Here is a 23,707-nt window from a genome sequence, read left to right on the forward strand (position 1 = left end):
TGGGCTGGCTTGAGCTTGTGCAGATCTTGTGCATCTCAACTGATGTAAATCCATATGTGCAACTGCCCTGCTATATCCAGGAAACATTATTTCCTTATATCCATCCTCTGCCTCTGACTCCTACAGTCTTTTAGCCCTACTTCTGCTGTGACCTTGTAACCTCTGGAGGAGGGAATATGATATAGATGTCATGTTCAGGGCTGAGAATTCCAGTCTCTTACTCTCTGCACCTTGAACAGTCTTGAGTCTCTGTTAATTGCTATCTACTTCAAAAAGAAGCTTCTCTGATGAGGGTTGAGAAATGCACTAATCTATGGGCATCATGATAAGTCACTAGGAGAACTTTAATACTGTGTCCACTTAGCAGAGTAATAGTGGTAGGCTCTCCCCTGGGGCCTATGACCTGCCTAGCTACAGGTTCTTGAGATTGATAACAGTGCCAGGTATGGGTTTGAACTTGTAGAGCAGGCTATGTGGTTGTCAGCTTCCATGACAGTTGATCCCCTACTGGACCAGTGGACATGCCTTGCCTGGCCAGTAATTCTTAAGCTCTCAGGACTCACAGTTCAGTGAGATTGGTGATTCCTTTTCTCCTCTGGTGGCATGCATAGAACATTCCAGTGTTATAGACGTAGGGATGAAGCTTCCAAGTGAGTACCAGCTTGATGTCTCCATGTTCTATGACTCGGGTGTGTGGCAAACACCACAGGATAACCAATAGAAAGCCTAGTGCCGAGAACAGGTTACCTCTTTTGGAGTTACTGGCAACTGAGGTCCCATAGACCCCCAAACATGTCCTCTTGCCAGTGGCCCACTCATGAAGACAGTCCTGTTTCTGGCGTGTGCCTTGGTCTGTCCAGACTTCATTCCTTACTGACTTCCACTCACCCATAATAGACTAAATCGTACCAAGCCTTGTACCGTCCATCCTGCCATAGAAAACCCCATTTCCTGGATATATAGCTCTATTTTTAAAGTTTGTAAAAGTTGCTGTCTTCCCTGTATATTTAACTCTATTTGGTCTTGTTCTTTTAACTTTTGCTTTGAGGCCACAAGAAAATACCAAGTTTCTTTTAAGTTCAAAGATTGCCACTTGTCACATCCTAGGTGGCTCAGGTTCCAGAACCCTGGCTAGGGGAGGAGAAGGAATGAGGAAAGGAGACACATGCACAGATAACATATACTATGAAGCACACATGCACAGATTACATGCACTGTGAAATACACACTGCATAGACATGTACTGTGAAGCACACATGCACGGATAACATGTACTGTGAAGCACACATGCACGGATAACATGTACTGTGAAGCACACATGCACGGATAACATGTACTGTGAAGCACACATGCACGGATAACATGTACTGTGAAGCTGGGATCCGCTGGAGCTCTGTGACCACTGCCACCCTCACAGCCCAGAACCTCAGAATGTTTTTCAGTACAGGAGCAGGGGGTAGCTACTCTCAGTCTCATCTCTTACCCCTCAGGAGGAAGCTGCAGGGTTGGTCTTTGTGCAAACTGATCAGTTATTCATAAGTACTCATATTCGGGCTCCTGAGGCTGACCCATATGGGTAACAGCTTTGCCAATTTATGACAGGCCAGCTGGCTTCTCAGTCATGGACAGGCTGTGCCCACGTCAGAACACATTCACTTAGGGCCTCTCTACAGCCAGCCATGTGGCACTTCCTTTGACTCCTCACTGTCCGACATCATCGAATGTACACAGCACACTTGTAATTGTTAAATTCACTAAGTGGCTTTCAGCTTAACAGGTCCTTCCTTCCAGGAGGCTTCTCAACCAGCTCTGCCTGTCTGAGATCTGCCCTGCCTTACTCAGATGCTAAGGCATGAACCATACCCACAATGTAAGAGGCACTCCTGAGAAGTCAGATTGCTCACACAGAAGATCCCGATTTCACAAGCTGTTATTACAGTGTGAAAATTGGGTCATCTCCGTGCTCCCTTGTGTCCTGGTGTGAAATCATTATTACTTCCAGACCATTGCTTATTAAAATAAAGAACATTTGTATACAGGTGGTTATTAAGTGTATAAAGTTTATAATTGCACAGGTGAGCAGAATATTTGCTGACTCACAAAGAGAGTTCAGTGAGTAAGGGTTAGATCCTTGGGCCCTGCGCAGGCTAGGTGAAGTGTGCTTTTTCACTGAGCTGTCTTCCTAGCCAGGACTCAGTGTATGGTAAAAGCCAGTTTGAGTTCAGCACCGAGGTCACACCACTGTCCTTCAGGAAGCTTTTCCTTCCTCTTATGTTACCTTTATTTCAGAAAAGATGTTTATCATGTTCATCTCCTACAAATACGGGGTTTTTGTTGGTGTTTCTCTTGCTGTAATAAAACACCACGACCATAAGCAGTATGGGAAGAAAAAGGCTTATTTCAGTATGGTCCATCACTGAGGTAAATCAGAGCAGGAACCTGGAGACAGGAGCTGATGCGAAGGCCATGGAGGGGTGCTGCTTACTGGCTTGTTCCTCCTGGCTTGGTCAGCCTGCTGTTTGGTAGCACCCGGGATTATCTGTCCAGGGATGGCCCCACCCACAATGGGCGGGGCCTCCCCCTGCCCTCTCCCAACAATAACTAATTAAGGAAATGAGCCACAGGCTTGCCTGTAGTGTAACTTTTTTTTTTTTTTTTTTTTTATGGAAGCATTTTAAAAATTGAGGTTTTAGATGACTCTAGCTTGTGTCGAAGTGACATAAAACTAGCCAGGATAGTCGGTTTGTCAGTAACTATAATTAACATAAAAATGATGAGCCGTCTCAATAAAGCTTAAAATGCATGTAATATTTAAGTCTCACAACCAAAGGAAGATTTTTTTGGTGAGAGTGCATTTGGGAAGGTTAATACAGAGCAAGTTGCCTTTTATGTGTCCCTGAATCCCCACAAAACTTTATTATATACCTTTTATAGCAGAGAAAAGGTGGAATTGAGCAACTCGGGGCTTCTTGGGATCAAGTGTGGCGGTAAGACTGTACCCGATGAACTCTCCACAGGCCCTTCCACTGAGATTTTAATTTTATTTTATTTATTTATTTATTTATTTATTATTTTTGTTTTCAAAACCAATAGTCCCAGAACTATTTGATGCTTGTATACCAGGCACGTATTTGAAAGGAATCCTTCCGAGAGCTGATGAATGACTAACAGAGCACATCTTTGGCAGTGAGAACAGATGACAGCCGGAGCTTCCTTGGTCACTTGGCTGATTAGAGCCTAGAAAAACTTGAACTTTGATGACATCTAAGTGACTATGCTGTCTTTTAAGATCAACGGCATATTCAAAACTCGAGGTGAAATTTACAAGCAAACCATTAGCAGCAGCAGCCCCCCCCCCCCCTCACCGACTTGCTAAGCAAGAGATCCCCTGCTGATCTGAATTGCCTCACCCACGGTCTGCTTCCAGAAACAGGCTCTCATTTATACAGTCCTGGCTGACCAGATACGTGAAATCCTGTTTCCCCAGTTGCTGAGAATACAGGCATGTGCCCCACATCCAACTCTTAAGTCTCATGGGTTTGACACATGCACAGTAAATCCACACAACTCAGTCCTAACATGCTCACTCCTCCAGAGTTTCCTGGTACCTCTTGCTGGGCGCTAGCCCTCTAGAGTCTGCGCTCTGATTTCTCTTACTAAATGTGTCTGTTAAGTGGTTGTTACACGCAAAAGAAAGCTCATTTCACATCGCTGGATGACAAGCACAACTGTTAAACCATGTGAAACGTAGCCTCCCGTTCTTTCAGAAAGAAAATACTCGCAGAGTAGACTTTTAAAAATGTTTGTTTTTAATATAATTAACCAAGGTTTGCTCCAGAGGAAGAGAAAGGAAAGCGCACTTTACCTGAAGTATAGTCCTTTGAAACTCCAGTGATATTTGGGGAGCAAGTTTACAGATTCCCCATGCCACTTTAGTGGCTCTTCTTGTGACCCCCCAAAAGAAAATGACATGGGGGAGAAGTGAATGGTTTAAGGGCGAGGCTGCTGGCTCTCCCGTAAAGCGCTGGGTCTTTGCAGCGGGGAGGTGGACTGTGGGTGTAAAATATGTGCTGCACTGGCAGCGACCACACCTCCTCCTCCTCGCAGGGCCTCTGGACCCAGAGTTTCCTGCAGGTTTCCTGTCGGGTGGCTGCAGGGCAAGCTAGGGGTGGGCTGGAAAGGAAGATGCGCTGCCCAGGAGTGGGGGCGGGCGGACCTCTTGCGCTTGACCCCCGCCCTCTGAGAGCCCGCCTCGGGGCGTGGTCCCGGCAGACTGGGAGGGTGCCCGAGCTCTGGACCCGGGAGTGCAGCAGCCGGACAGGAGATGCTCGCTCAATCACCCTGTGGCCGCTGAGGCTTCCCTCTCATTTCCACCGTGCCAGCCAGACCGGACCAGAGAGGTAAGGATCCGAACGAAGCGCAGGTGGCCCACGACCAGGGCGGGCACCTGGCGCGGGCGTGGCCGAAGGACGGGACTCACATAGGCAGGAGTTCAGATTGGGACCTTCGGAAACTCAGCGTTGCGACATACGATTGTGACTTTCCAGAAAGAAGTCTTTCTGGGATACTAACAATAAGCAATGACCTCAGTAACAAGTTTTATGACTACCGCTGGGCTTTTGGGCTGGGTTTGCATGCGTGAACTTGAGACACCTTTGGAAAGTGAGTTGGTGGGAGAGCAGGGCTTCACGTGGAAGCTCCACCCAGCCAGCCATCGGGATAGGGAAAGCTTGCTCACCAGCGCAGCTCTGGGATCAGGATTTCCTCCTTACAAACATTATTTCTAGATATACGCCGAAGCTTTGCTTGTAAAATCACTTTGTTTCTCCTTCTATTCTTTTTATTTCCTTCCCTTTGTTCTTTAACAGTGTCCTGTGGATATAAATTAATTTTCCTTTGTTGGCGGCTATGAAACATTTACTTAGCTGCTTTCTGAAAAACATGGCTTTAAGGGGAGATGATGCCGTTAGCCACTGAGAATATCCACACACACACTTTTCTCCATTTTCTCGGCTAGGGCTTTTACAGTTTATCTGTAAACCTTTGTGTGACGCCTCTTAGCTCCAAAGGTTCAAATGCAGGGTCTCTCACAAGCTAGGCAAGCCCTCTACTGCTGACCTAAAACCCAGGCCCTATACACGTATTTCAAACATCTTGAAAATGTTCCCAACTTCTTGTTTTCTTAAAATGATTCTCACACTAAACATTTTACTCAGCAACTACTCAGGGAATTGGGGACATGGTGAAAAAAGTAATAATCAGGTGGCGCCCCCTCCCATTTTAGAGGCTTATTATAATTATTATCATAATGCATGTCATGATGTTCAGGTAGACTGCGTTCTATAATTCCATCTCTGTTAGGCTCTAAGTACAGATCATCACACAAGTCTGTATTTAACCACCCATCTTCATAAGCAAGAAAATGTAATCACAGAATCGGTTATGAGAAAGAGGTTTAAGAAGAATATTATCTCGGAGAAGTGAGCATCAGAGAAAGCTGAGCTCATCTTTCCAGAGGTTGCTGCTAGCTGGGATCTTATGTTGCCCAGGCTGGCCTCAGACTCCTAGGCTCAAGTCATCCTCCTGTGCTGGGGCCACCATGGGATGCTTCCCCTGAGTCTCTCATTGGCAGTCTTCGGCCATATCGCCAATCCAAATTCGAGGTAGTGATTAGATCAAATCCATGATGAGTTCCACTAAAACAACATTTTCTTTTTTGGTGTGCTGAGGAGGGAAGGGAGCCAGTCATCTGCGTACTTAAACCTGCTTCCAGGAAGTGCAGAGATTCCTTTGTTCTACCAGCTTTTACTGAACAAAAGCTAACGGAGACTCACCAGTTTCCTCCCCACTGAGTGGTGGCCTATTTCAATCAGCCTGCTTAACTCTGTCAGTTCTGCCTTCCTATCAGAAGGTATGGAGTCTGTGTTTGCAAAGTTATACCTAGGGTAGAGATGCACCTCAGTGGTAGAATGCTTTCCTGGCCTGGATGAGGCCACAGGGAAATGGTTATCTATGAATAACAAGGGACTGTTAGCATTAAGAAAACATATATTTGCCGGGCGGTGGTAGCGCACGCCTTTAATCCCAGCACTTGGGAGGCAGAGGCAGGCGGATTTCTGAGTTGGAGGCCAGCCTGGTCTACAGAGTGAGTTCCAGGACAGCCAGGGCTACACAGAGAAACCCTGTCTCGAAAAAACAAAAAACAAACAAACAAACAAACAAACAAAAACAAACAAACAAAAAAACCACAAACATATATTTGGTTATGTTTATAGAACTGTTTGCTAGATTCTAGTAAGAAAAAACTACCTGTAAGTGACAAGACTTATTCTTTAGCTCTCTGGTATTTCTATCAAAGTACAGTATCCCTTCCGACAATTCACCGGGAACCACAGGTGGGTAAGGTCTTCCCTTGCCCACCTACGTGGTCTGGGAAGATTGCTGCGTGAATCAGCCATCCCCTGATGCATATCAGCACCAAGGCTTGGAAGACTGACAGGAGCTGGTAATTTTTATTTGTCTGTTTTCTCCTTAGACTACCCAAACAAGAAAAGCAGGGCCAGATGGAGCTCACATTATGTTGTAATAAACTGAGTATCTATTGTTTTGGGTTTTTCCTCATTTTTTTTAAATTTAAAAACATTTTTTATTTATTGAAAATAGATAATTTTTCCTCATACAATGTATTCTGATTGCAGTTTCCTCTTCCCCTACTCCTCCCAGTCCTTCCCCACCTCCCCTCCCATCCAGATCTACACCCTTTCTGTCTCTTGTTAGAAAACAGGCAACTAAGAATAATAATAAGATAACATGCAGTAAGATAAATCAAAAAGCATCGGAATATGACAAAATAACCAGACAAGAAAAAGAGCCAAAGAAAAATCCACAAGAAATATATATAGACAAAGAGACACATTTACATACAAAGGGATTCTATCAAAACTGAAAACCAGAAGAATTACAATATATAGGTAAAGGACCTGTAAGGTTAAAAAAGCCATGAGTTAACATAATGAAACAAAGGGTCTCCAAAGATGGCACTGAGTTCCTCTTGTGCTGGCATCTACTGCGGGGCATGGGGCCTCGCCCTTAGTGTGTGTTTTGTTTCCCCAGTGAGACTTCTTTGGAAAAAACTAAATTTTCATTTGCAAATGGCTATCAATTGGAGATGGCTTCTGGGTTAGGGATGGGGACTTGTGTCTACTTCTCTCAGCTTAGGATTCATTTTATGCAGACCTGTGCAGACCCTGTGCAGACTGCCTCTATCTCTGTGAGTTCATGTGAACACCAGCCCTGTTGTGTCTAGAAGCCCTCAATTCCTTGCTGTCCCCCATCTGCTCTGTCTTTATAGTCTTTCTGTCTCCTCATTCTCAGTTCCCTGAGCCCTGAGGAGAGGGATTTGATGGAGACATCCCATTTAAGGCTGAGTCTTTCAAGGTCTCTCACTTTCTGCATAAAAATAATTTTGTCATACCATATATTTTAATCATATTCTCCCCCCAAGCTTCTCTGACTTTTCTCCCTAACCACCTTCATGTTCTTTTTCTGACTCTCAAAAAAACAAAAACAAAAACAAAAATCAAAACAAATGAGCAAAAAATAAGTGATAAAAAATTTACCAAAACAAAAAGCACACACTATCCACGGGGTTCATGTTGTTTTGGCCAGCTACTCGTGAGAAAGGGTCAGTCCTGGAGTATGGCTGTTATACCCAGTGACACTCCATTGGAAAAACCTGATTTTCCTTCTCCCAGCAGATATTAATTGCTAATAGCATCTTGGTTAGTTGGGGAGACTTTGTGTCCACTTTTGTCTGGTTTGGACTTGTGTGGATCTTGTGCATGCCTTCACAGTCTCTGTGAGTTCACGTGTGTACCAGCCCTGTTTGAAAGACATGGTTTCCTTGGAGCCACCACCTCTGGCTCTTACAATCTTTCTGTCTCTTCTTCCACGTAGATCCTTGAGCCTTGAGGGGAGGGATCTGATGATGACATCCATTTAAGACTGAGTGCTTCAAAGTCTCTCACTCTTTGCCCATTGCCCAGCTGTGAGCTTCAGTGTTAATCCTCTGATGGAAGCAAGCAAGGCACTGATCATGGGTACAGCAATATTTCATTAGGAGTGATTCTATTGCTGGGTTTCTTCAGCAGAATAAAAGGTTTTCCCCCTAAGACTCATGATCAATCTAGCCTTAGGTTCTTGGTCACGTTAGCAGTGTCAGATATGTGTGACATGTCATGGAGGGCCCTTAAATCTAGTCAGAAAGAGATTGGTCACCCCCATATTTATGCCAATGTTGCACCAGTATACGCTGCAGACAGGTCAGTGTTGTCAGTCACAGGGTTTGTAGTTGTGACTGATGACTGATGATGGTCCTTGAGTGATGTGCACAGTACCATAAACTCCAGTCAGAAGAGGGGAAGCTTCTGGTAAGGCTCCATGTCTGACGGCATATGTAAGTTGTGCCTTCAGCAATGAGGCCTCACCAGTAGGTTATGGGGAGCAACCAATAGCCTTGATAATAGTCTGTGATGTTTGGGGGACTCCTTTGGCCAACAGCTCAACAGAATGTCATCTATTCTTGGCATTGGGAGCTTTACTCAGTGACGTAAGACTTCTAGTTGGCCATTGTCCCCCCCCCCCCCAGTAGATGGTAACTCCATTCAAATCCTTTCCATATATGTATACAAGGAAGTATCTACAGCAGGAGGCTTCATTTGGCTTCTCAAAAGCCCTCTAGGATGAGTGGTCCCTCCCCATATTCCCTTCTTTATCCCGTCCCCCCATCACCCTGTACAGTTAAAGCTCCAACTTTATCCCTTTATCTCTTTATAATACTATGTTCTATTTTCCACTTCCTGGAAGATTGTCTCCTCTTTCTTAGTCCTTCACTAGCTACATAAGCTTGTGACTATTCTAATTGACACCCATATATCTAAGCCTTAAAAGCTAACATCCTCATATAAGAGGAAACACACACTATTTGTCTTTTGGGCTCCAAACTACTTCACTCACGACGACGGTCATTCCCAACTCCATCCATTTACCTGCAAATCCCATTTTACTGAAAAGCTTAATAATATTCCATCATGTAGATTTACTACATTTTCATTATGTAATCATCAGTTGGTGGATATGCAGGCTGTTTGTAATTTCCAGCTATTATGAATGAAAGCAGTAATGGACACAGATAAACAAGTACCACAGGAATAAAATGCAGAGTTTAATAAAATGCCTTAGTTTAGGCTCCCGTTACTCTAATGAACCACCATAGTCAAAACCAAGCTGGGCAAGAAAGGGTTTATGTGAGTTATGTCTCCACATCCTTAGTTGATCAATGATGGAAGTCAGACCAGGAATTCAAACAGAGCAGGAACATGGAGGCAGGAGTTGATGCAGAGGCCATTGGTAGTGCTGCTTCCTGGCTTGTTTATCATGCCTTGCTTGGTCTGCTTTCTTATAGGACCTAGAATTACCAGCCCAGGGATGACACCACTCACAATGGGCAGGGCCCTCCCCCTTCAATCACTAATGCCCTAAGGCTGGATTTTATGGAGGTATTTTTTTTTCAACTAAGGTTCCTTCCTGCCTGATGACTTTAGCTTATATCAGGTTAACATAGAACTAGCCAGCACACGTCTTTGGGGTATATGCTCAAGAGTGGTACAGCTAGATCTTCTGTGGATTTTTGAGGAACCTCCACACTGATTTCCATAGTGACCTTACCAGTTCCCACTCCCACTGGCAGGCAGTGAGTGTTCCCCTTTACTTGCACCCTGGCCAGCATGTGCTGTCATTTGCTGTTTGTCATGTGCTGTTTTATTAACCTTGGCCATTCTGACTGAGCTTAAGATGCAATTCTAAAGTAGTTTTAATTTCCATTCTTTGATGGTTAAGAATGTTGAACATTTTTAAAGGCATTTTTTAAGCCATTTGTATTTCATTTTTAAAGAACTTTCTGTTTAGTCCTATGCCCCATTTTTAATTAGATTATTTGTTTTCTTGATCTGTTTCTTGAGTTCTTTGAATATTCTAGACACTAGCCATCTGTAAGATGGAGAATGGGTCAACATTTCTCCACATTCTGTAGTCTGATGCTTGGTTCAAATGCTGGTATACAGAAGCTTTGTGGTCATTTATTAAGTGTTGGTCTTCTGACATTTGACAAAAATTACACACTGTAAAAAAATGACAGCATCTTCAACAAATGGTGCTGGCCAAACTGGGTATCTGCATGTAGAAGAATGAAAATTATTTCCGTATCTATCACCCTGCACAAAGCTCGACTTCAAATAGATCAAAGACCTCAACATAAGGCCAGAGACCCTAGCTCTGATGGAAGCAAAAGGGGATGAATAGTCTTGAACTCATTGGCACAGGAAAGAACTTCTGAGCAGGACACTGATAGCATAGGCACTACGACCAACAATAAACGGGACCCCAGAAGCAGAAGGGCTTCAGTAAGGACACTGTCTTAGTGAGGGCTTTACTGATGTGAACAGACACCATGACCAAGACAACTCTTATAAGGATGACATTTAATTGGGGCTGGCTTACAACAGGTTCAAAGGTTCAGTCCATTATCATCAAGACAGGAACATGGCAGCATCCAGGCAGGCAGGGTGCAGGCAGAGCTGAGAGTTCTACATCTTCATCTAAAGGCTGCTAACAGAAGACTGGCTCCCAGGCAGCTAGGATGAGGGTCTTAAAGCCCACACCCACAGTGACACACCTACTCCAACAAGGCCACACCTTCTAATAGTGCCACTCCCTGGGCCAAGCATATGCAAACCATCAATGATACCATCATTTGAGCATGGCAGCAGCCTACGGAACAGGAAAAGATCTTTACCAGTTATATGTCTATAGGGAGTTAGTATCTAGAATTTAGAATCTATATAAAAAAAAAACTTAAAAAAAAAACCAAATGAGAAAATAACCAAGTCAAAAAAGAGGCACAGAACCAACCACAAATTTCTCAAAGGATGAAACACAGTGACGGAGAATTTTTAAAATGTTCAACATCCTTAGGTTCCTCAGGATGCTGGGAATTGTTCAACCCCAAGATCCAGGGCCTATCCAGAGGACTCTGCCTTGTTAGAGACACTTCCTCATCCATGTTCATTGCTGTTCTACTCATAATACGCAGAAATTGGAAACAGTCTAGATCTCCGTCTACTGATGAGTGGATAATGAAAACAGTACATTTAAACAATAGAGTATTTGTTAAATATGTTTTTAAAATGGAATATCTGTTAAAATCTGTAATTATGACATTTAAAAGTAAATGGATGGACCTAGAAAAAAAATCATCCTGAGTGAGTTAATCCAGACCTGAAAAGACAAATATTATATGTTTTCTTTTATATGGCACTGATGGGTTGTAAGCCTTCGGAATGTGTGCAACAGTCTCAGTAATCACAGAGGTTAGGTGCCTCCATATTTAATCCTCCTTCTCTACTTTTCCCTTTATCTCTGCAGAAATATCTTCTATTTCCTCTTTCTGGGCAGAGTGGGGTAAAGGGGGAAACATGTGGAGGGACACTTGAAAAAGTGATATGGAAACCTAATACCACAGAAGCTTCCCAAAACATAAACATATATGAGGACTATCAATGGATGTTCTGAACAATAGGGGAGACAGTGCCCAGCTACAGATCTTATGCCATCAGGTAAACCCTCAAGGGCCAGGATTGGGTTACAGCTTGTTGACCAACCCAAAATAAATTCAATGGTGTTTTTTGTGGACTTTTTGCTTTATTTTTTGCTTTACTTTGGTATTCTTTTGTCTTGTTGGTCTCCTCTGGGCTTATTTTGTTTTGTTTTGTTTTTTCAATTTTTCAAAGAGGAGAAAAAGGACATAAAGAGTGAATGAGTGTGTGAGTGAGTGAGTGAGTGAGTGTGTGAGTGAGTGTGTGAGTGAGTGAGTGAGTGAGTGAGTAGGGAGGATTTGGGGAGTTGGGGAGTGAAAAATATGATCAAAAGAAAACATGGAAAAAAAAACATTAGAAAGAGAAAAAAGCAGCAGTCTGTTCAGACTGCCCTTTCCTTGGCTAGTGAGTTCAAGTCTATTCCCCACTTTTGCTTCTCTCAGATGCAGGTTTCTGGCCTTAAATGAGGTCCTTGATCCATTTTGAGTTGAGTTTTGTGTAGAATAATAGATATGCATCTACTGGCTTTCTTGTACACTCAGCTGCCCAGTATGACCAGGGCCATTTGTTGAAGATGCTGCTTTTTTTCCCCAGTGTTTCAAGCTTCGTTATCAAAAATCAGGTGCTCATACATATGTGGACTTATGTCTGAAAGGAAGGCACACCAATTTTAAAAAAAAATGCCTCCATAAGATCCTGCTGTAATGCGTTTTCTTAATTAGTAGTTGATGAAGAAGGCCTAGCCCATTGTGAGTGGGGCCATCCCTGGGCTCAAGGTCCTGTGTATTATAAGAAACAGGTTGAATAAACAGTGAGGACCAAGCCAGTAAGCAGTACCTTTCCATGGTCTCTGCATCAGCTCCTGTCTCTAGGTTCCCACCCTGTCTGAGTTCTTGTTCTGACTTCTTTTGATAGTGAACTATGATGTGCAAATGTAACCCAAATAAAAACCTTTCCTCTCCAGCTTGCTTTTGATCATGGTGTTTCATTATAGTGATAGTAACCCTGAATAATATAATATATGATATATCCTATATATGTTATATGTATTCATATCTTGTGTGTAGATTTTGTGCCCTACTATTTTGCTGAATGTGTTTATCAGCTGTAGGAATTTTCTGGTGGAATCTTTAGGGATTTTTACTTATAGAATCAAACTAAATAAGGATACTTCGATTCCTTCCTTTCCTATTTGCACTTTCTTGAGCTCCTTCAGTTGTCTTACACCTCTAGCTAAGACTTCAAGTACAATATTAAACAGGAATGGAGAAAGTGGACAGCTTTGTCTTTCTTTTTCTCAGTTTTGTGGAAATGCTTTGTGTTTTTCTCTGGTTAGTTAGAGGCTAGCTATGAGATTATGGTATTTTGCCTTTATTATGTTGAGGTATGTCACTTGAAATGTTCCTTGTTGTACATATCTGTCATAGTTAGAGTTTTACTGCTGTGAACAGACACCATGACCAAGGCAACTCTTATGGAGAACATTTAGTTGGGGCAGGCTTACAGGTGCAGATGTTCAGTCAATTATCCTCAAGGCGGGAGCATGGCAGCATCCAGGCAGGCATGGCAAAGGAGAAGCTGAGAATTCAATATCTTGTTTCAAAGGCAAACAGAAGAATGGCTTCCAGGCAGCTAGGTGGAGGCAACAGGTGGAGGGTCTTGAAGCCCATCCCCACAGTGACATACCTCCTCCGACAAAGCCACACCTATTCCAACAAGGCCACACTTTCTAATAATGCCACTCCCTCGGCCAAGCATATTCAAACCACCACAATATCTGATCTTGCTTTTTTCGAATGCCAGTCTTTGGTTGCTGTTGCACCAGTCTGGATCCTCATCTCGTGTAACAGTTGTGGGGTCCTTGAGTCCCACTGAGTGTGGCAGTTATAGGTTCTCCCCAGGAGAGAGCAATTCTGCAGGTTCTAAAGATAGGCTAGGAGGGATGGATGAAAGGAAACTACGGGGACCCAGGGTGTACAGCAGGAGGCCGAGTCCCAAGGAGATGGAATGGGCTGGGAGGTGGGACCCAAGCTGGCAGATAGTGACAGGTCTAAGAGCACTCTGTATGGGAGAAGCAGATCATAGCCGAACTGAGTCCCAGACAAGTGTCGTGAGTATCTCTTTGGACAAAGCTCATAGGGATCAAGGAACAAAGCAACCAGATTAATACACCAACTTGCGAGCAAAGGCTAATAACCCATTTGTGGTATCCATGCAAGGAGGATTTGAGTATGCATAGTACAGTATTAAATGAAGACTTGGAGACTTTTATTAAACCCATCAGTGTGAAATGCCAAACTTATAATCAGTGTGAAAGTATGTCACCCAGGTCAGCTGTTAGCCTTGATACAATTAAACAAGTAACAGACTCTTCACTGAAGGATGTGCTACGCAGGTGCAAGCTGGGGGTGTTTTGTTGGCACGGAGCATGCTTGAATGTTCTAGGCTAGGTAACTATAGGCCTTTGCTCCAAGGAAAGTTAGTGTCTCCTCCGTCTTTCTTTTAACGCCTCCTAGAAAGTTTGACTTCTTAGAATGGCTTTTCCATTTAAAAAAATGGTCATTTTAAAATTTGTGAATGCTTTTCTGTGTGCCTACTTGAGTGCATGCCAAATGTGTACAGGTGCCCTGAGCCACATGTCTGCAGGTGTCCTGAGTGCATGCCACAAGTGTGCAGGTGCCCTGAGTGCATGCCACACGTGTGCAGGTGCCCTGAGTGCATGCCACACGTGTGCAGGTGCCCTGAGTGCATGCCACACGTGTGCAGGTGCCCTGAGTGCATGCCACACGTGTGCAGGTGCCCTGAGTGCATGCCACACGTGTGCAGGTGCCCTGAGTGCATGCCACACGTGTGCAGGTGCCCTGAGTGCATGCCACATGTGTGCAGGTGCCCTGAGTGCATGCCACATGTGTGCAGGTGCCCTGAGTGCATGCCACAAGTGTGCAGGTGTCCCGAGAGCCCAGAAGAGGAGCATAGTGACACAGGTGTTGTGAGCTTCCAACCTGGGTGCTAGAAACCAACCTCTGATCCTTTTGGAATAAGTAGTAATCACTCGTAACCACAGCCATCCATCCAGTCCCTGGCTTTGTGGCTTTGTGAACAAATGCCATTTGTGGGTTTTATGGTTCTATGAATCATAGATTCTTCAATTTTAAGTTTCTAATTTCAGGTGCTTTTGGGGAAAAAAATCCCACAATTTTGGTGTGAGAAAGGACATGAGGAGACTACAGGCCTGGGATCTTCCCAATCAGAATGAAACCCATGTTGAAAGACTTTTCAAATCTCTTGCTGGTGGTGCTTTGTGACTATGGTAAGTATGGCGGAGAACACATTCAGCCATTGGTATCCATGGGAACCAAAGGCACTGTGGTTGGTTACCCTGCATGGGAGAGGTGGAGTGGACCAATTGAACTCTCTCGAAGTCACAGCCTTGGTGCCCTGGCCTCTCTGGAAGTACTGTACCCTGCTGATTTTGCCTAATTGATTCAAATTTCAATTTAAATGTATGTTCAACTCATAAAACAAAATCTCACTACCATTAAGCAAATGAAAACAAACATCTTACACTTTGGCCTCCCTCCCTTCTCTTTTCTGTCGGAGGCAGTCTTGCTGTGTAACCCCTGTAATGTACTGCATATACTTCCCGATCATTGGGTTAAAGGTGTATGCCATCATGCCTGGCAAAAAAGATATTTCCATAAGGGTTTTTACCCTTTCATATCTACTGGATATAGATGAAATCTATCATTCTGGCTTATCCACCTGTGAGTGCATACACATGTTTTTATGAGTATACCAGTTACTTTAAATTCTGTAATATATGGGAGAAAGGGAAATGAGGGAACAGAAGAAGCAAACAAAACAAAACACTAACTAGTGTGGTTTTAGGATGTTGTAGAGATGTAGAGGCAGGAGGATTGCTGTATGAAACCCTAGCTCAAAACAAAGCAACCCCACTGGGCTATAGGCAAGCCTGTACATCATTTTCCTGATTAATCATATATGTAGGAGGGCCCAGACCACTGTGAGTGGTGCCAAACCTAGGCAAGTGCTGAGCAAGCCATGAGAAGCAATCCAGTAAGCAAGACCCCTCCATGGCCTCTGCTTCAGTTCCTGCCTCCAGGTTCCTGGCTTGCATTCCTGCCCCGACTTCTTTCAGTGATGGACTGTGATATACCTAGTTTCAGAAATGTTCATGTTATTATGGGTGACTAATGAAGAAAAAAATAAATAACATCTCTCACTCACCTAAAAATTCCCTTTTCACCCCAGCAGAAAATACTACTGGGTTCTTTTACTGGTAAAAATTCCTAAGTGCTTATCCTGAATATCAGACAACAATAACTTTGAAGAGAAGTTAAGCATTTTACATTTTAAGTAATCTAGAGCAGTTTTTATTACACCACTTAAATCAAACTTTCTCTAACTATTGTATATTTTCCCTCCAACTAATAGCTAAACACCAGAATTAGTTAATCAGTAATAAGCTGAAATAAACTCTTCTCTCCCAAAGGTATTATTGGCCATGGTGTTTTTATGACAGCAACGGAAACTCAGTAACTAATACATTAATGGAGTGATTTGTGCCTTTTTATCTTAAGATGCACTAGAGAATCACTCTGCCCCCTTCAAATTTAAATTAAAATGACTTTAATGGGGCTGGAGAAATGGTTCGGCAGTTATTAGCAAGTAAGAAGACTCAAGCTACAAAATCAGCATCTGTGTTATGTGGCTCAAAACCACCTGTAACTCCAGCTTCAGGAGGGAATCTGTCTGGCCTCTCGAGACACCTATACATACATGCATACAATGCATACATATATTCATACATTCATACATTCTCTCTCTCTCTCTCTCTCTCTCTCTCTCACTTAGACATATTTTGAGAGAAATTCTTTAAAATTTCTTTTGCCTCTGAATTCCTTGTCTAGTCCGTGACAAGTGTGAGACCCTCTTTGGTCACTAGTGCGCACCTCCCTCAACTCACATTGTCCACAGAAACAAGAGAATAATATTCTTCACCTTCTGTTGTTCCTAAATGGACAAACAAAGCAAACTTTATCCTGTTATGACTTTCAAGTAAGTATCATCATTTCAAATCTATCCTAGTTTTATATATCTTATTTCAGTCTCAAGGAGGAAATGGATGAGGTGCTGACTGATCTTTGTGTTGATATATTCATGGGCCGACTCTCTTAAGCATTGATTAAACATAGACAAGGGGAGTTTAAAGATGGCAAGTGCAAACAAAGATACACGAGCCCCTTTAGACAGACGCAGTATGATATGTTTATACTATGTGTGGATGGGTATATACAGTAAGAATAATAAATTTTTAATTATGAACCTTTTTTTTTTCAAATCAAAAAGGGGTCCTGTAAGTTCTTTCATTACAGAATAATGTCTTATTCCACCGTGGACCAGCTGATTGTTGCATTGCCAAATTCTGCCTGCTTTGATATGTATTTGGATCCTGTTCAGAAAAGAAACAAAGATTCTTATGTGTCTGCATTCTCTGTACCATTTCAGATGCTTTGCTGGGCCTCTTTTTAAAGATATGGTTGATCATAACTTTATGGTACTTGGGAAATTAGTAGTCATCTTTCCTATTAATGCCATTACCGGTTGATGTTATGTCATTAAAGTTGCCAAGGATATGCCTGGTTATTTCAGAAATGTGCATGCTATTATGGGTGACCAATGACAAGTAAATAAATAGCATCTCTTGCCCACCTGAAAATTCCCTCTTCAACAAAGTGGTGAACACTGGTTCTTTTACTGGTAAAAATTTTTGAATGCTTATCTTGAATGTTGGACAGCAATTATTTTGAAGAGAAGTAAAGTATCTTACATTTTAAATCATCTAGAGTAGTTTGAATTGAACTATTTAGATCAAACATTCTCTAACTGTTGGCTATTTTCCCAAATACTTAAACACCAGAAAAATGATTAAGTAAAAAATGTGAAGGACTGAGAATTGTCAGTTATTCTTTTATCTTCACTGTCATTTACTGCAGTTAGGAGTGAATACTGTGAATTCAGACTACCTATCACTACTCACCATTTTAAGCATAAGGATGAGGAGAGACCAGAGCACTTAGAAAAGGACAAACCTTTTCTCAACCTCTTAGGGGCTGTGTGTCACTCTATAACATCCTTGGCTTGGTTGCACATTCTCTGGTGTCTGAAAAAAAAAAGCTATTTTTGTTGCATCACTCATCATCCTGCTCAAATGCATCCTTTAAAATCCAATTCTGACCATTTCCTTTCAGTCCTTGGAGAAGCTGAATACCTCCTCTTACAAGAGCCAGTCCATGTGGCGCTGAGCGACAGAACGGTATCAGTGGGTTTCCACTACCTCAATGACGTCAACGGGACTCTGAGGAATGTGTCTGTCATGCTGTGGAAGGCCAACACTAACCAGACTGTTACCATTAAGTACCTCCTGACCAACCAAGCCCAGGGAACACTCCAGTTTGAATGCTTCTACTTCAAGGAGGCTGGTGACTACTGGTTTGTAATGATCCCGGAAGTGACAGACAATGGCACTCAAGTTCCCCTCTGGGAGAAAAGTGCCTTTCTGAAGGTAGAATGGCCTGTCTTTCACATTGACTTAAATAGGACAGCCAAGGCCACAGAAGGCACCTTCCAAGTGGGTGTTTTTACCTCCCAACCACTCTGTATGTTTCCCGTGGACAAGCCAGACATGCTGGTGGATGTTATTTTCACTGACAGTCTTCCCGAGGCAAGAACAAGTTTGGGACAGCCTCTGGAGATCAGAGCCAGCAAAAGGACAAAACTCACTCAGGGTCAGTGGGTCGAGTTTGGCTGCGCACCCATAGGGGTGGAGGCCTATGTTACCGTGATGCTGAGGCTGTTGGGTCAAGACTCAGTCATTGCTTCTACAGGACCGATTGACCTGGCCCAAAAATTTGGATACAAATTGATGATGGCACCGGAAGTCATTTGTGAGTCTGTGCTGGAGGTAACGGTAGTGCCACCTCCTTGTGTTTTCATCCAAGGAGTGCTGGCTGTTTACAAAGAGGCCCCCAGACACCCGGAGGAGAGGACTTTTCAGATGGCTGAAAACAGGCTGCCCCTGGGAGAAAGGAGAACCGTGTTTAACTGCACTTTGTTTGATATAGGGAAGAACAAATACTGCTTTAACTTTGGAATTTTGAAGAAAAGCCATTCTTCTGCAAAGGAATGCATGCTAATTCAGAGAAATATAGGTTGGTATTGAGATTTCCTAGCCTTTAAGAAAATCAAATCAGTGCCTTCATGTAATCATTGATTAGGATCTAGGTGAGCCGTGGTATTCATGATTCATTCATCCTTCAGGTGATGTCAATTAGTGTTATTGGCTTTGTTTTCTGAAAAATTAAGAGCATATTCATTCATCTTTCAGTTTCTGTGGGAGATTGGTTTGGGGATCCAGAGATAACAGCATTGCTTAGTATTCATATAAAACCAACGTATCACTTCCTGTAACCCTCAAGTCATCTCGAGGTTACTTGTAAGCCATGTAATTCTGTGTAAGTAGTTGTTATACCACACTGTTTCCAGAATGATAACAAGAAGAGAGTCTGGACATGTTCAGTACAGATGCAGTATTTTTCCTGAAAGATTTCTATCCACAGCTAGTTGAGTCTGTGGGTATGGATTGTGGGATAGGTTGGAAGCCAGGGAACCATCCAAGTAACCATGGTAATCAGATGCGCATTACCCCTCTAGGTTTTCTCTTTCCCTCCAAAACTACTAATGGTCAGTAGCTCTTCAGCTAACAATGGAGGCTCATGAGGCCTCTCCACTCCATGGTGGTCTCATTCCGGCAGCCACAGTGGGTTCCCGAGTGCAGGGGTCATGCCACATCCAAAAGACACTGTCTCACTCCTGTTCTCAACTTATGGTTCCTACAGCTTTTAATCCCTTCTATCAAGATGGCCTTTGACCCTTGGGGGTGATGCTATAGTTTCTTTTTATTGAAAACAGCTATTTTTTTTCTTAGAATATATTCTGATTATGGTTTCCCTCTCCCTACTCCTCCCAGTTCCTCCTCACTTCCCCTCCCCCCCAGAGCCACACCCTTTCTGTCTCTCATTAGAAAACAAACATGCATCCAAGGAATGATAATAATACAATAACATAACGTAAAACAAAAACAAACAAGTTGGAACAGGAAAAACCAGACAGAAGAAAGAGCCATAGAGAAGGACTAAGGCGCACAGATGCCCGTGCACAGGAATCCCATTAAAACATAAAACTGAAAGTGATGCAAAGGACCTGTAAGGTTAAAAAAAAATCCCAACTTAACATTATGAAACAAAGACCCTCCAAAGATGGCATTGAGTTCATTTTGGGTTGGCCATCTACTGCTGGGCGTGGGGCCAGAGAGACTCCCTTGGAGAAAACTAATTTTCTATTTGCACATGGCTGTCAGTTGAAGTTAGCTTCTGGGTAAGTGATGGGGACATGTGTTCACTTCTCTCAGCTCTGAGACCCCATCTGGTGCAGGCTCTGTGCATGCTGCCACAGTCTCTGAGAGTTCATATGTACATCTGTCCTGCTGTGTTCCTTGAGTCCTCTGTCTTCCCTGGCTCTTACAATCTTTCCATTTCCTCCTCTGCAAAGTCCATAGCTCTGTGAGGAGGAATTTGACAGAGACATTCCATTTAGGGCTGAGTGTTCCAAGTTATCTCACTCTCTGCATATCATCTGTCTGTGGGTCTCTGTGGGTCTCATCTACTGCAGGAGAGTGTATCTCTGATGATGGCTGAACAACGCACTGATCTATGAGCATGGCAGAATGTCATTAGTAGTCAGTTTATTGCTACAACCCTTCCCCTGCACCCCCCACCCCCCACCCCCGGGTTCCTGACCTATCTAGTCTCAGGTTCTTGGTGACAGCATAAGGTATGTTTTCCATCTCATGGAGTGAACCTTAAATCAAATGAGACACTGGTTGGTTGGACCCAAAAACCTTGTGCCAGTGTCACACAGCAGATCCTGCAGGCGGATCACCATTGTGGATCAGAGGTTTTGTAGCTCTTTTGGTGTTTGCCTTTCTCCTGGCAATGTGCGAGGTTCTTTCCAGCGCCACAAACACTAACTAGTCTGTATGGGTGAAAACGTGGGAGTCGTAAACATAGGGATCCCTGGGCCTTGCTGGTAAGACAGTCTAGCCTAATCGAGATGACCCAAGACCTGGTGAGAAACCATATCTCAAACAAACAAACAAAAGTAGGTGGATCCTGAGAAATGAGTCCCCAGGTTTTCACATGGATGCTGGGGAGAGGGCCTTAGGTAGCAGCACTTTACCCATAATTCCCCCAGCCTCCTCACTGTAATTCCTGTGAGTCACTGGTCACTGAATCCCTTGTTAATCGAAAATGGAATAACGTGTTTATTTCTGTCTCCTCTTCTAAATATGTCTTAGGACCCTAGGATATGGTACGTTTTGGATGTTGCCAAAAGGGACTCACAGTCTTTATGTGATTAGATTGTTCCTGGTACTGTCTTCAGTGCCTTTTGTAAATATTAGCCTGTTCTGGCCTTGTAATCCTGTAGTTTCGGCTCATTGTAGTGTCAGTTTTAGAGATGAGGAAGTAAAGACACAGAAGAGTGAAGTGATTTGCTCAGGATGTTTGAATGAAGAATCAGAGCACCAAGCTGCAGAGACCAGGGATCTAGCTAGCTCAGTAGCGGCATGTCCGCCCTGGGTTCTGTCCCCAGCACCAGGAGACAAGTGAAAAGCAGAGGTTAAGCAGACAGTTTGACGAATAGCTTTTACCACTCTCCTGCATCACCTTCCATATTGTCAACTCCTACAGAAGACAACAAAAAGTTTCAGCTTGGAAACGGTCCTGGTGTTTTACTTCCTTGTTCATCCTGGACTATGAGGCCCTTTCAGAAGACCTACAACTGTTTCTGAGTCCAATGGCTGGGGGGCAGGGCGGGAAGCATAATTTGTTCAATAGAAGTGAGCCATGCTCTGTGCAAAAAAAAGAAAAAAGAAAAGAAAAAAGAAAAAGAAAAAAGAAATCTATCTGCTTTTCCCAGCCATCCCTGGTTCTCACTAAAGTCTGTGGGGTTTTCTTCTAAGTATGTTTTGTTTAGTTACCTTGGTCCCTGGAGCACGGTGTCTTACAAAGGTCAGGATTTCATCAGCTTTGGTCCTTCAGATGGTCTTAGAAACAAGAATACTTCTTCCTTATCACATGCCAGGCAAATTTTGCTCATCCAGAATTGATTTCTCTTGTGATGGTTGGAAAGGCATTTTACCTGGCCAAATAAGTTTGTTTTAAGTATGTATGTATCTATGGACATCTAAAGAGGACCAAATAAAATGACCCTTCATTCACAAAGAACAGCTACTTGGAATAGCGGTCATCTTGCTCTTCGTGTGTGACCTATGAACTATAGATGTCTAATGAATTCCCATTTTAGAGAATTTTCTTCAAAGTTATTTAATATTTTCAAGGATCTGAGGCATAAGGCATTTAAATATTTGTCTGGGTAAGTTTGAGCTTTCCTTTAGTTGAACTAAGCTAATTCCTATTTAGCTATTTCTATTTAGAAAGAGATTTAAAAAAAAATCTGGATGGTGGTGACACACACTTTAATTCCAGCACTCAGGAAGCAGAGGCAGGCAGATCTCTAAGTCTGAGGCCAGCCTGGTCTACAGAACTGGTTCAGGAACAGCCAGGGCTACACAGAGAAATCCTGTGTTTCAAAAAACCAAAAACCAAACCAAACCTAGTTTAAATGTTTACTTTTTTGTTGGAACTTTGAGCCATGCCTTTGCTTTCAAGGGGAACAGACGTCATCTGTATGGTGGATCTCAGTGTGTGTCATGCATATGTGTGAGGGCTGGTAGTTTTATCAGAAGGCACCTCCTTCCAGAGACTTCCTCTCTCTCCATCTTCTTCTTCTTGTTCTTGATCTGGGGTCTCTTACTGAACCTGATGCTCAGGTTCATCTGGGATAGCTGACCAGGTTGCTCTCAGGATTTGCTCGCTCCCACCAATGCCGGTGCTAGAGTTACAGGCAGAGGTGGCCATGCCTGGCTTTTACGTGGGCGCTGGGGATGGATCCAGATTCAGGCCCAATAAGCCCCAAACACAGCCTTTTAAAATGAGATATATTTTGTTAAACATTAAGATTCATGTTTTTATCAAAATAGATTTTCTTTTTCTGGTTCCCACTAAGGGAATTGCTGGTTTTATCTCACAAATGACTTTATGGATTTAAAGAACTTATCCTTATATTTACAAACATTTAAACATATTTTTTAAACAGCATCTAGCTGTTTAAAATGCCTAGCATCTAGGGTCATGTTTTGTTTTGTTTTGTTTTAATTCAACTTAACAAGCTTAGGCTTTTCATTGGTATGCTTAGAGAAACAAGAGGATTATTGTCCTTTGTAACTCTTCATTTCGTGGTATCAATCATGACCTGGAGGAAAGGATAAATCAACTGTATGCTCATCGAATTTTCTATCAGATTGTATAGTAATAGAATTCCCAGTAGATGTTTAGAGAATAAATCACATGAGAGGAACACAGAGAGACTTTTACAGGAGATTCCCAGAGCTTTACAGGCACGAGACGTTCAGCGAATGAGCTGCTCCAGAGCCTGGCAGACAAAGCCTAGTCATTGTTCTTCCCCAGGACGCACTGCAGTGTGAGCCGAGAGGCACAGAACCAATATTGTGTTCAGTTGGACCTCTGTATGGAATATCATTACCACATCTCCATTGGATGCTGGTCCATGCTGCTCATTTATAAAGGCTCATACTCTTGTGAAAAAAAAAATTCCTCAGAGACTTAATTACCTTAATGAACTCAGATTCCATGACTCACCTCTTGGCTCCCCCGAGATCACACCTGCCCTACACATTTTCCTTGTTTTTTTGTAGCGCTTTGTGTACCTGAGGTTGGGTCAGAAGTTTTTGTCCATGATGGATGAAGAGACATTCTATATAGAGGATTTGTGTGCTGGGTAATCTGATAGATATTGGGGTTGAGTGGAAATGGATAGAGAAGAATTTGGATGAC

General features: G+C 43.0%; 1 protein-coding gene across 2 annotated transcripts in view; it reads left to right on the top strand.

Annotated features, from left to right (window-relative positions):
* The first annotated feature begins 4,127 nt into the window (after nucleotides 1–4,127).
* Nucleotides 4,128–23,707, top strand: part of Thsd1 (thrombospondin type 1 domain containing 1) — a 33,974-nt gene continuing 14,394 nt past the window's right edge. The window contains exons 1-3 of one of the 2 annotated variants that reach the window (XM_076913892.1): nucleotides 4,128–4,400; nucleotides 14,821–14,961; nucleotides 17,924–18,883. In XM_076913892.1, the coding sequence (XP_076770007.1) occupies nucleotides 14,904–14,961; nucleotides 17,924–18,883 (1,018 nt within the window). In that variant the 5' untranslated portion in view covers nucleotides 4,128–4,400; nucleotides 14,821–14,903. The remainder of the gene's footprint in view (nucleotides 4,401–14,820; nucleotides 14,962–17,923; nucleotides 18,884–23,707) is intronic. The other variant, XM_034520434.2, reaches the window with a different exon arrangement.

The sequence above is a fragment of the Arvicanthis niloticus genome, chromosome 16 (genome assembly GCF_011762505.2).
Source record: "Arvicanthis niloticus isolate mArvNil1 chromosome 16, mArvNil1.pat.X, whole genome shotgun sequence".
NCBI lineage: Eukaryota > Metazoa > Chordata > Mammalia > Rodentia > Muridae > Arvicanthis > Arvicanthis niloticus.